Source organism: Neophocaena asiaeorientalis, unplaced genomic scaffold, assembly GCF_003031525.2.
Source record: "Neophocaena asiaeorientalis asiaeorientalis breed wild unplaced genomic scaffold, Neophocaena_asiaeorientalis_V1.1 scaffold30, whole genome shotgun sequence".
In the NCBI taxonomy this organism is placed as follows: Eukaryota; Metazoa; Chordata; class Mammalia; order Artiodactyla; family Phocoenidae; genus Neophocaena; species Neophocaena asiaeorientalis.
Genome location: NW_020174923.1, coordinates 15568150 through 15580812, shown reverse-complemented (window position 1 = coordinate 15580812; position 12663 = coordinate 15568150). Strand labels below are relative to the sequence as shown.

The window sequence follows — 12663 nt, the reverse complement described above, 5'->3', positions numbered from 1 at the left end:
TAAATTCCTTTGAGCAATTCCTGTTGGGATGAGTGTTAAACGTGGAGTGGGGCTGTGAACAGACCTACGGCAGTGTAAGTTCTTTGACATGCAGAGGAAAATGCACTAGGCAAAGTGAAACTAAAAATCTCATCTTTTCCTGTATTTCAGTAACTACTTTTATTTTTTTAAAAATAATTACCTCAGGGACTTCCCCAGTGGTCCAGTGGTTAACACTCCGTGCTCCCAATGCAGAGGGCACAGGTTTGATCCCTGGTCGGGGGAACTAAGATCTCCCATGTCGCATGGTGCGGCCAAAAAAAATTAAAAATTAGCTCAAAAAATAGAATCATAGCCTTATTATTATCTTATTATCCTCTAGTCCAAACTCCTTCACAGATGAGGTTGGCGAAACTTGAAAGGTTAGGTAACTGGTCCATGCAGCTTGTCTGTGAAAGAGCTGGCTGGAACTCAGCTCCAACTCTGTCCAGTGTTCTTCCTTTTAAACTCTTCTCATTTGAGACATTCCAGTGTCATTCGCTATAATGACAGAGCTTGCCTCACTTGCTTTTCGAGTCGTAGGGGAAGGTACTCTTGGTTCTCCTTCTCTCTTGATAGTCCTTCACCTTGCCCTTTTTCACCCTTCTCTGCCTGGAACTTGCTCTCCCCCTCCCCTTCAAACACTGTTATCTTTGGAAATATGTGCGTGCACAGGGCCCAACCTGGCTGGGTTCGAAGCAAGGTGACTCTTGGTTGAATGGAGTTTTTCCACAGTGCTTGAATTTGTCCAAGGCTTTGGAAGGCTGCGCAACTAACAAAAAGTAAACTGCCATCCTTTGCCCTTCCAGCAGGTCTGTGTTCCATTAATACAGGATGAATTAAGAATAAGGAAGAAAGAAAGGCAGAAACTCCCCTTGAAGTAAGTACTTGCCTACCCCCTGGAAAAGTTCTAGGCTCTTGTTTATTATCTGAATTTTTCCCAAGTGATTTGCCTGTAGTCCTTAAGTCATCTTCAGACATCTGATCAAGGCAGTATCAAAGGAAAATAAAAAGTTGGGTATTTGCGTTGAAGTCAGTGTCCTGGCTCATAGAAGTCGGTGGAGAATGTGATTTTTTTCTCTGGTGCTGGGTGATCAAAATGGGAGGCTTTTCCTGTGCAGGAAGCCCTCCTAGCTGCGGGAGCTACTGCACCCTTTCACATTTCCCATTCCTCAGCAGACACTGAGGGGCAGGCCTGTTTTCTCCATTCTAGCCCTTACCCTCCGAGCCCCCTAAGTACCCAGGAGGGCCTTGTTGTTAATCAAAGGTTGAAATGGAACCTCCCCCTGGGGGCACCGAGAGAGTCCCTTTGGGGCAGCATCCTGGTGGGGGTAGGGAGTCAGCCTTGATCCCAGAGGACCTCTTGTCCCTGGAGACGTCCTGCCAACCAGGTACGTGGAGGTGAAGCGCTGTCCGCTTTCCAAGGCGGCTTGGATTTGGGGAGTGGGAGGGTGAGTTTGGAGAGTGGCGGGGCGTGGGAGCCGGCCAACACGGGTGGGCACAGCCAACTCACTAACTGGGCGTCTCCGGGGAAGTTCGGGCGGGGTTCGCCGGCACACGGGCATTCTTCCTCTAAAATCCATCCTGGGCAGAGCAACCCCACTTCTCACCCAAACTCGTGGAGATCAGGGATTAGGCTGGCGCGGGGTTCGACGAGGCGTATCGGGGAAGCGCCCGGCCCCGGCGGCGAGGCCCCTCTAGCTCCGGTCCGCGACCCAGGGCGCCGGCCCAACCTCCTTGGCTGGGGCCGGTCCCGCGGGGCGAGGGCCGATTTTACGTAGACGGCAGTGGGGTCTCCGGAGCTCCGAACGGGTCCGACCTCTCCTAGCGTCGCTGCGGGTCCGCCGGCGCCGCCCGTTCGCCCGCCCTCCTTCAGCCGCCCGGCAAGGCGGCGGCCTTCTCAGCCGGCGCGGGGTCCCCTGGTTAACCCCTGCCCGCCAGCCCGGCCGCTGATTGGAGGAGGCGGGGCGCCGGGGCAGCGGGGACCCCCCCACCTCCCTCGTCCCCTCCGGGCCGAAGATGGGGGAGGCCCAGGCGGCCCCGGCCTGGGAGTGGGGCCGGCGGCCGGCGGGGAGAGGGGGGCGCCCGGGCAGCTGGAGGCCCCGGCAGCTTCCCGGGCGCCCCCGAGAGCTGGCCCGCCCTCCCTCCGTGACAGGTGGGCCTGGAGTTGGGGAAAGTTTGGAGCCGGCGGGAGGCGAGGGGCGCCGGGACCAGGCCCCATCGGTCTTGCTTCCTGGCTGTGGGCTACAGGGAGGATCCCAGTCTAAGGCCCCGCTGGAATGGAACAGAGTGGATCTTTCCTTAACATGAGTTGACATTAAATGAAATAACCGCTGGGGCGTCATTTTCCGGGCCAGGCCTGAGGATGGAGGTTTAGGAAACGTGCCGAGAGACCCTGGGTCTTGAAGGGAGGTTGCAACCTCTGCCATTCTGGCCTCGATTAGGGCAGGGCGAGACGCGAGGAAGGCCACTTAGGGAAACACTGGCTCAATCTCTTTTTTTCTTTTTTTTTTCCTTTCCTTTTTCTTTTTTAAGATGCCTTTCTACCTTCCAGAGAATTTCCTAATTCCCTCTCTAACGTGCACTTGTCTGTGTGGGTGAAACTTTAATTTGCCACCCTTTCATTCCCCTTTGCCCCCGGCTCTCAATCCAGGAAGGGAAATGAAACTGGAGGACTTTGTAGGGGTTGTTACTGGAAATTGTGGAGGTGTTAGATTGCAGAGGAGCATGTTTCATTCATGTTTTCAGTGAACTTTTAAATCATGCCAATCATTCCAATAACTATTTAATAATGTGTTCAAAGGGGTTCTATGTAATGGTATATGCACCTCTTCTACTTTTAATATTGGGGAGGTTTCCAATGGGTTCTGCAAGAGTTGATCTCTTGCAAACGATGGAGGTATTTGCTGAGAGTAGCCTGTGCATTAATTGGTCGTGGAAGGAGTTTAAAAATGGTGTCTTCCTGCCCCTCCCTGCTTGGAAGGAGTGCTAAAAGCAGATGTCTGGAGAAACCTACTTGCTCCAGGGAGTGGCAGAGAAAGATTTTGTAAAGGGATGGTTATGGAGCTATACTAATTTCCTGAGTGAATGCCGGTTGATGGTTTTACCATGGGTTCTCTATTAAATTTGAAGTAATTCCATTTTTCATGGGCTACTATCTGGTCCTTAGAGCAAGGAGGCATATAATAGCATTATTTTAAGTTACTAGTAGCTTCTGATTCATGCTGTATTTTTTTTTTTTTTTTGGCTGCATTGGGTCTTAGTTGCTGCGTGTGGGCTTTCTCTAGTTGTGGTGAGCGGGGGGTTACTCACTGCAGTGGCTTCTCTTGTTGCGGAGCACAGGCTCTGGGCGCGTGGGCTTCAGTAGTTGTGGCACACAGGCTCAGTAGTTGTGGCGCACGGGCTTAGTTGCTCCGTGGCATGTCGGATCTTCGCGGACCAGAGCTCAAACCCGTGTCCCCTGCATTGGCAGGTGGATTCTTAACCACTGCTCAGAAGAGGACTTTTGAGCCACTTTATAACTTTAAATGTATTACTGTTTGGTGCAGCACATTGTAGTTTATTACTTGTATGCCATATTTATTTGAGGTTTACCTGTATGTGACCATTTGGTGAAATAATTACTCTGAGTTTTGTTATACCTAAAAATTGGTTCCTCGTGTTTTAGCTTTTATGGTCTCACAGGTACTTTTTCTTTTTCAGTAGAAATGATGGAAGAATTGCATAGCCTGGACCCCCGACGGCAGGAATTATTAGAGGCCAGGTTTACTGGAGTTGGTGTTAGTAAGGTGAGTAAAATGATGATAACAAACACTGATTATAGTCTAATGTAAACACATTTAAAAGCAAAGAGCAATTTGGGTGGATCATACAGATACACTGAAGGGGAGACGATTTGGCTTACAGTTCCAGTGAACTTTTAAATCCTACCAGTTGTTCCAGTCATTTAACAGTATGCTTGAAGGTACTCTCTATGGGAGGATATACTTCTTTTTACCCTCTAATATGGGAGAGGTTTCCCATGGGTCTGTTGCAAGGATATTAACAGGATGTATATGTAGATTCTATGTCACATTTTGTCAAAGCTCAGTCACTCAGAAAAAACTGTTAATGAAAAGGTATTGGCATAGCTTCATTACGCTGGACTTTCTGGATAGTTATGTGTAGAGTTTTGAAAAATCTGCCTCTGCTAGGTCTGTCAGTTCTCCAAATCTGCAGTTCAGCAGATTCCTCCTGGTTGTACCCCCAGACTGCTTTTTCTCTCCTTCTATCTTTCCTTCTTGTTCATTCTTTATTTTGTTCCAGGAGCATAAAATAAGATCAGGCCTCATTAATGGGCGGGTGTTAAGTTAAGCAGTGTTATGGCTTCCTGTGCATTTGTATATACCTGCTACCTCACCCCTCTACTCTCATAGGATGGCTTTAGTACAAAATGTAAAACATATTTATGATTTTAATACAATATATAAAATATATTTATGATGTTTTATTTAAAATTTTCACCAATCCAAGATGTTGCTTCCTTGGGCTTGAGACTCGAGAATTTTTGATCTTTGACTTCATGTGATACATTCCTTCCTGTGCTTTTCAAGAAATCTTATTTCTAATGGTGACTTAGATCTTAGTCTCGTGCTTTGGTCAGTAGCTTCTTAATTTTTATTTATTTATTTATTTAGGCTGTGTTGGGTCTTTGTTGCTGCACGCGGGCTTTCTCTAGTTGCCGCGAGAGAGGGTTACTCTTTGTTGCGGTGCACGGGCTTCTCATTGCGGTGGCTTCTCTTGTTGCGGAGCACGGGCTCTAGGCATGCGGGCTGCAGTAGTTGTGGCACTTGGGCTCAGTAGTTGTGGCTCGTGGGCTCTAGAGCGCAGACTCAGTAGTTGTGGCACATGGGCTTAGTTGCTCCGCGGCATGTGGGATCTTCCTGAACCAGGGCTCGAACCCATGTCCCCTGCATTAGCAAGCGGGTTCTTAACCACTGCGCCACCAGGGAAGACCCAGTAGCTACTTAAAGGAGAAGGTGTTTGTCAGGGTTTAGTTGGAAAAACTGGCTGCTTTGAGGAGTCTCATAATTTTGGTGAGCTGGAACAGCCTGATAGTTTTTGTTCATTCAGCAGCTACTGAGTACCTGCTCCATACTAGGCATTGTGCAGGGTGTTGGGAATGCCGCCTCAGCGCAGTGCTTCCAAGCCCCCCCGCAGTGTGGAGAGAGCAAGTGCTCTTGACGGAGAGCTGATGCTGTGATGAGAGCTGTGGTGAGGTGCTATGGGAACACAGGATTTGTTACACATTTTTTTTTTTTTTTTTTTTTTTTTTTTTTTGCGGTATGCGGGCCTCTCACCGCCATGGTCTCTCCCGTCGCGGAGCACAGGCTCCGGACGCGCAGGCTCAGCGGCCATGGCTCACGGGCCCAGCTGCTCCGCGGCATGTGGGATCTTCCCGGACCGGGGCATGAACCCATGTCCCCTGCATCGGCAGGCGGACTCTCAACCACTGCGCTACCAGGGAAGCCCTGTTACACATTTTGTAATTCTTGGTTTCTTGGCCTCTTTAATTAAGTAACTGACTTTTGTGGCACTTTGGAGCAGCTATACTCCTGACTGTTGCTGTATATTCAAGTTACATGTGTAAATGTAAATTCTCTGATCTAGGTGAAGTAGCTTCAGCTGTAAGTGAGCAGTATATTTCAGTATTAAATTGATCTCTGATTCAATTGATTACCTAATAATAACCTTTGTTGTGTCTTTTAACTGGGGAATTCAGCAAAAGGCTCTTATCCAAATCTGTCTGTTTAGATGGTCACCTACTGAGTAAAAGTGAGTTTGTATTCAAATTGTATGCGGTTTAAACTCTTTAGGCTTCCTTGTTAGGATGCTTTTCTTTCCTTCTGTTTTTAGGTTCATGGTAGCTGTATCCAAGCATACTTTCCATGGGGTAGAGCGTAAGTTAGGGGAATGAGTAACATTGTGAATTCTGCTGCCCAGGCCCAACCTAAAATCATGTAACTAAGGTGTCAGAAAACTTTATCTGTTTAATAGGAAGTTCTCCCTTTGATACATAGAAAGATGTTACTTCATATCCAAAAGCTTTTATGCCATTAATTGTATGTTATTTTGAAATTTCCAATCATGGTAAGTATATTGATTACAATAAATTTGTTATTCATGGACTAGCAGGAGAGTATTTTTACCCATAGCAAAGAAACTTGGGAAGAAAAAAAAAGGCAAGTAAATTATCCTGTGTTTTGTGGAGTTAGGAAGAGGAAAAAGAAAATCTCCATTTTGCAGGACTTCTTTTGCCTGCAAGACATTGTATCTCTCAGACCACTGATTTGAAATAGGAGTGGGGAGGTGACCACAGTACTGGGAGAAAAGGTGCTTTTGGATAAGCTCCTCCTTCTAGCTTGGAATTCCTCATTATGGGTCATAATTTCTCAATGAGGATGTCACTGTGTTGATGACAGCTTTCATTTTTACAGAGATCATGAGCGCTTTCAGCCCTTGCTCCAAATGGGAGAGCAGAGTGACTTTCCTGTGATAGTGCCATCTAGTGGGACTGGTGCAGCCTCATGGGCTGTCTCTTGAGTTTCTGCGAACTATTCATAACATTTTCAGTACTTTTTGATGTCCATAGAAGGAAGAAGGTCAGTGCCACTGTGGATTCTTTCCTAGTGGACAGGGTGTTTAAAGTAGCTGCAGTCTTTGAACTTCCTGGTTATTGTAGATATTCTGTCATGTTGCCTTGAGTGTTTTGTACCTGCAAATTGGATATACATCACAAAACTTAGGCTAAAAGAAAATGGCCAAGCCACTGCATTTATTACTTATAGTATTTAAGTTGCTCTTTACTTATATTTAGGTTATTGGCAAATTAAAAATTTTATTGTACATTGCATTTATATGCATTAATTTTATATAATTTTATGTATAATATTTAACTTATAATAATTGGTAAAACAAAGGCATTTGTTTTGCGCTTTGGGATGCACCATGTGGTTTTGTTTAAGAGATTGATGCTTTCTGTCATCAGTGAGTTGATAATAGAGGAAGGTAACCTGATGTGCACTAAGCTATAGCTGACTTTCCTCCTCTAGTCTAGCTGCCACTTTTACGAGGACCTGTAGCCATACTCTTAGCATTTTTGAGGTGATAGATTAATTGGGTTACGAACCTACTTCTTCATTTCTTGTTGACTTGACATGTGAGCTATCCTTCTTTAAGTTCTCTTCCTTTAAGTGCTAGATAATCCACTTCCAGTAATGTGAAACTGACTGTACCTTGTATTCATATGTTTTCAATGAGGACTTAATGCAGTTTATATTCCCTACTCTCTCCCCTTTTGACAACTTAAATACAGGTAGTCTTGTCTCTGATTCTGGAGACTGTAAAGTAGGTGGATTTCCACCCTTGCATGCACTGTTAACTGTACCTAGTTGAGTTTTAATGCTAAGATAGTAACAAATACTCTTAAAGTACTTTCTGTGTGCCAGATACTGTCCTGAGTACAATAAAAGCAATAAGTGAATTTAGATCTTTCATAACAGGGATACTAGTCTTAATAAACACTCCTACTCTTTTTATAAGACATACTAACTGATGCCCACTGCATTGCTCCCACCAGTTGATTTATAGACTTACCAAGAGTCACTTTATGACAGCTTGCACTTGTATTATAATCATATAGTTCAATACAAAATTGTGTTAACCATTGACATATGATTGTAAAATGAAAGAATTGTCGATTCGGTGAAAACTAAGGTAACTGCCTTGGAAAGACTGAATATAAAATGAGTCAATAAGGAGATAACTATAAAAATTTATAGGGGCTTCCCTGGTGGCGCTGTGGTTAAGAGTCCGCCTGCCAATGCAGGGGACGCGGGTTCGAACCCTGGTCTGGGAGGATCCCACATGCCGCGGAGCGACTGAGCCTGTGAGCCACAACTACTGAGCCTGTGCGTCTGGAGCCTGTGCTCCGCAACAAGAGAGGCTGCGATAGTGAGAGGCCCGCGCACCGCGATGAAGAGTGGTCCCCGCTTGCCACAACTAGAGAAAGCCCTCGCACAGAAACGAAGACCCAACACAGCCAAAAATAAATAAATAAATTAAAAAAAAATAATAAAATAAAAGCTCCTTTAAAAAAAAAAAATTTATAAAAAAGTTTTTCTTTAATCTGGAAGAATTCTTCATTTAGATCCTTGGCAAGTATCTTTAAAGTTCTTGCTTCACTTTTAAAGAAATTGAAACTGGAAATTGTAGATGATGCATTATGGGTGTGGTTTGTGTAAGACAGTGTGAAACTATAGTGGATCTATAACTCAAAGGGCCTGTATCAAAAGCTTGGCAACAGAATAAACATTTACGTTTTAAGTTCAAAGAAAACGTTTAAGGTGTTATTTTTTTAGGATTCCACACTATCACTTACTTTTTTGATGAATGTCGTTGGTTTCAGTTGTATTGAATGAAATGGATTATGCAGTGTGTTGATGGTATTGACAAGAAGAGCAAAATGAGAAGCCATGAAAAGTGGGACTGTCTCTTTTGGCACAGTAAGAACCTTCACTTTATAGAGCCTGAAGCAAGAGCGTGTAATTTTAGGTAGTACCACATGGTAGATTATTGATGTCTTCTTAAAGAAAAATGATCTCTTTTCCTATCTTTTATAAATTTGTGAGTCTGATATGTGAACATTTTAAATGATCACATTTGATTTCTGAAAAGACCTTTAACCAGCCAATACCTTTCTCCTGTCATTTAGTGAATTGCATCAATTAGAAGGTGTCAGTTATCAATATCTAATGTTAGCTATTTCACATACCAGTGCCAGTAATTTTGAACAATGTGTTTAGGTGTTTATGTTTAGTACATAGTTAGATGGTCAATAAGCATAAATGTTGAAAAATAGTGTACATTTATACCGGTTAGTTTTAAGGAACTGTTGATAAATTTATTATGTTTGCTTTTATGTTGCGTTCTCCTTTTCATTACAGATCTTCCTCGACTTACAGTGGGGTTATGTCTTGGTAAACTCATTGTAAGTTGAAAATATCAGAAGTTGAAAATGCATTTAACATACCTAACCTACCGAACATGGTAACTTAGCCTGGCCTACCTTAAACGTGCTCAGAACACTTACATTAACCTATTATTGGGCAAAATCATCTAACACAAAGTGTATTTTACAATAAAGTATTGAATATCTCATGTCATTTATTGAATACCATACTGAAAGTGAAAAGCAGAATGATTGTCTAGGTACAGAATGGTTGTAAGTGTCTTGGTTCTTTTACCCTCATGATTGCATGGCTCACTGGGAGCTGTGCTGATGCCGCTGCCCAGCGTCGTGAGAGAGTGTTGTGTCACGTATTACTAGCCCGGGAAAAGATCACAATTCAAAGTTTGGAGTATGGTTTTAACTGAATATATATCATTTTTGCACCATCATAAGGTTGAAAAATCATTAAGTGGAACAATGATAAGTCGGGGACCATCTGTACTTTAGTATTCATTTAATTCTACCCTCATTTCACATGTAGTCAAGTATCAGCTCATTTCTCTTCTTTCTCTAGTATTTGTCTGCGCCACTGCTACTGCCTTAATCCAGACCTTCCTCATTCATAACTGTAATAGCTAGTTTCTCCTATCCCATTCATCTTTTTGTAAACTGCCACCAGTTATATTTCTGAAAATACCAATATTATTGTTTTACTCTCTTGCTTTAAAGGCTCCACATTGTCTACTGGATAGAGTTAAAACTCCCTATCCAAACTTTTTAACTTCATGGATCATCTACTCCTCCACTGCTGGTCGCTGCTACCTCAAACCATGACTGATCTTCTAACCTGTCATATTAGTAAACAGGGTTATGATGTCTCCTGTACCGTTCCTTTTTATTTGTCAAATGAACTTTCAGTTTACTTTTCAAAGCATAATCCGGATATCCCTTCTGTATAGCTTTTCCAGATAGCTGTACTATCTAGTTGCATTATCTTATTAGCACCTGATAACCTACTTTTATTATAACACATTTGTTTTCCCCATTAGTCTCCTTGAGAACATGGGTGATACCTTTATTTCTGACTATTCAAGTGCTCAGCACATTGTATACACTGAATAAATCTTTGTTGAATTGGAAAAGAGTATTGAGAAGATGAAAATAGAGTTAATTGTCACCCATCTTAGGCAAGTTTCTTCTTCTTCTTTTTTTTTTTTTTTCTTTGCGGTACGTGGGCCTCTCACTGTTGTGGCCTCTCCTATTGCGGAGCACAGGCTCCGGATGCGCAGGCTCAGCGGCCATGGCTCACAGGCCCAGCCGCTCCGCGGCATGTGGGATCTTCCCGGACCGGGGCACGAACCCGTGTCCCCTGAATCGGCAGGCGGACTCTCAACCACTGCGCCACCAGGGAAGCCCCCATGTTTCTTCTTTTAATCTAGCTCCAAACTCTTGTCTAAGATTGTATTTAAAGCAATGACATATATTTTGGCTTAAATCTTCCTTATGCTTCTTTTACCTTCTTTCGAAATTTTTAAAAAATTTATTGAGTGATTATCTGCTATGAAAGACAAACATTCTCATACTATTTCCCCCCACCTTCAAATTTTTGTCAGCTATATTATTATTTATTTTTAATATTCCATTTTTCCACCTTCTAGTTTGAAAGTTATGTACTCTTTTATTGGTTACCACAGAAATTACAATATGTATCCTCAATTTATCAAAGATTAATGTTAAATCAATACCTTTGCCCTCCTTTTTGTCAATATAAGGGCCTTGAACATTTAACTCCATTATTCCTCTCCCACCTCGCATGCTATTGTTCTGTACTTAATTGTATATGTATATATATTTAACTAGTAGGCTTTTAGAGCAGTTTTATATTTATAGAAAATTGAGCAGTTAGTACAGAGAGCTGTCATATACTACCATCCCATCCCTCCAGTTTCCCCTATTATTAACATATTACGTAAGTGTGGTAGACTTGTTACAATTGATAAACCGGTATTGATACATCATTATTAACGAAAGTCCATAGTTTAACATTAGGATTTACTCTTCGTGTTGTAGAGTTCTGTGGCTTTTGATACATGAAGAAAAGTCATGTATTCACCATTTGTATATATATTTTTAGGAGTTATTATTATTATTAGATTATTATTGCATCTGTTTTATAGTTACATTCTTTTTGCCTAACCAACATGTTCACCTATGTGTTTACCACTTTCTTTGTCATTCATTCCTTTTCACATCTCTGCCCTTCTATCTGGAATATTTTTTCTTTTGCCTGAAATATGTCCTTTGGAATTTCTCTAGTGTGGGTCTACCAGTGATTGTCTTTCCATTTTGTCTGCTTTAAAATGTCTGTTTTTGGTTTTATTCTTGAATGGTGGTATTTTTGCTAGGTTTAAAGTTCTAAGCTGGTTGTTATTTTCTTTCAGTACATTGTTTACTATTGTCCGCTGACTTCCATTATACTCTTTTTATTTTTAGTCTCACTGCCATTCTGTTGAAGGTAATCTATGTTTTCTTTGTCCATTTTCGAGATTTTCTCTTTGACTTTGATCTTCTGCACTATAATGTAGGGATGAGAGATATGTCTAGATTGGATTACTTTTTTTCTTTATTATTTTCCTGAGCTTTATTTACATCTGAATATTTTTGGGGAACCTGAGAATACACTTAAATAAATAGATTTTAGTTTTTAGAGCAGTTTTAGGCTCACAGCAAAATTGAGTGGAAGGTACAGAGATTTCCCAGATACCTCCTGGCCCTGCACTTTTGTTACAACTGATGAACCTATATTGACATATTATCACCCAAAGTCCATAGTGTACATTAGGGTTCACTCTTGGTGTTGTACATTCTATGGGTTTGGTCAAATGTACAATGATATATATTTGTTATACTATCATACAGAGTAGTTTTACTGCCCTAAAATCCTCTGTGCTCCAGCTGTTCACCCTCCCTCCCCTAACCGTAGGCAACTACTGATCTTTTTACTGTCTCCATAGTTTTGTCTTTTCTGGCATGTCATGTAGTTGGAATCATACCGTATGTAGCCTTTTCAGATTGGCTTCTTTTACTTAGTAATACTCATTTAAGTTTTCTCTGTGTCTTGTCATGGCTTGTTACCTCTTTTTAAAAAAATTTTTTTTTAAAGCACTGAATAGTATTTCATTGTCTGGATGTACCACAGTTTATTGATCTGTCCATTCACCTACTAAAGAATGTCTTGGTTGCTTCCAAGTTTTAGCAGTTATGAATAAAGCTGCTATAAACATCTGTATGCAGATTTTTATGAATGGTTGGATTATTTTGATTTATTCTGCTTGGAATTTATTGGATTTCTTAAATCTGTGGGTTGCTGGTTTTCATCAATTCTAGAATATTCTCAGCCATTGTCTCTTCATATATTGCCTCTGCCTTCCACTCTGTCTTCTCGTTCTTGCATTCCATTTAAACATATGTTAGACCTTCTTACTGTATTTTCTCTGCCTCTTACCCTGTCTTCTGGATTGCTGGTCTTTATTTCCCAGAGCTGAATACTGAGTAGGTTGTTCTGAAATTTCCTTGCACTTTTGTATTTCTTCTGATACCTCCACTTCTTTATTTTCTCTTTAAATTTGTCTAATCTCCATAATTCTATCCATTGA

General features: G+C 42.1%; 1 protein-coding gene across 2 annotated transcripts in view; it reads left to right on the top strand.

Annotated features, from left to right (window-relative positions):
- Positions 1-280: 280 nt before the first annotated feature.
- Positions 281-12663, top strand: part of TLK2 (tousled like kinase 2) — a 105529-nt gene continuing 93146 nt past the window's right edge. For both annotated transcript variants that reach the window (XM_024760808.1, XM_024760807.1), the window contains exons 1-2: positions 281-898; positions 3721-3806. In XM_024760808.1, coding sequence (XP_024616576.1) covers positions 3726-3806 — 81 coding nt within the window. In that variant the 5' untranslated portion in view covers positions 281-898; positions 3721-3725. The remainder of the gene's footprint in view (positions 899-3720; positions 3807-12663) is intronic.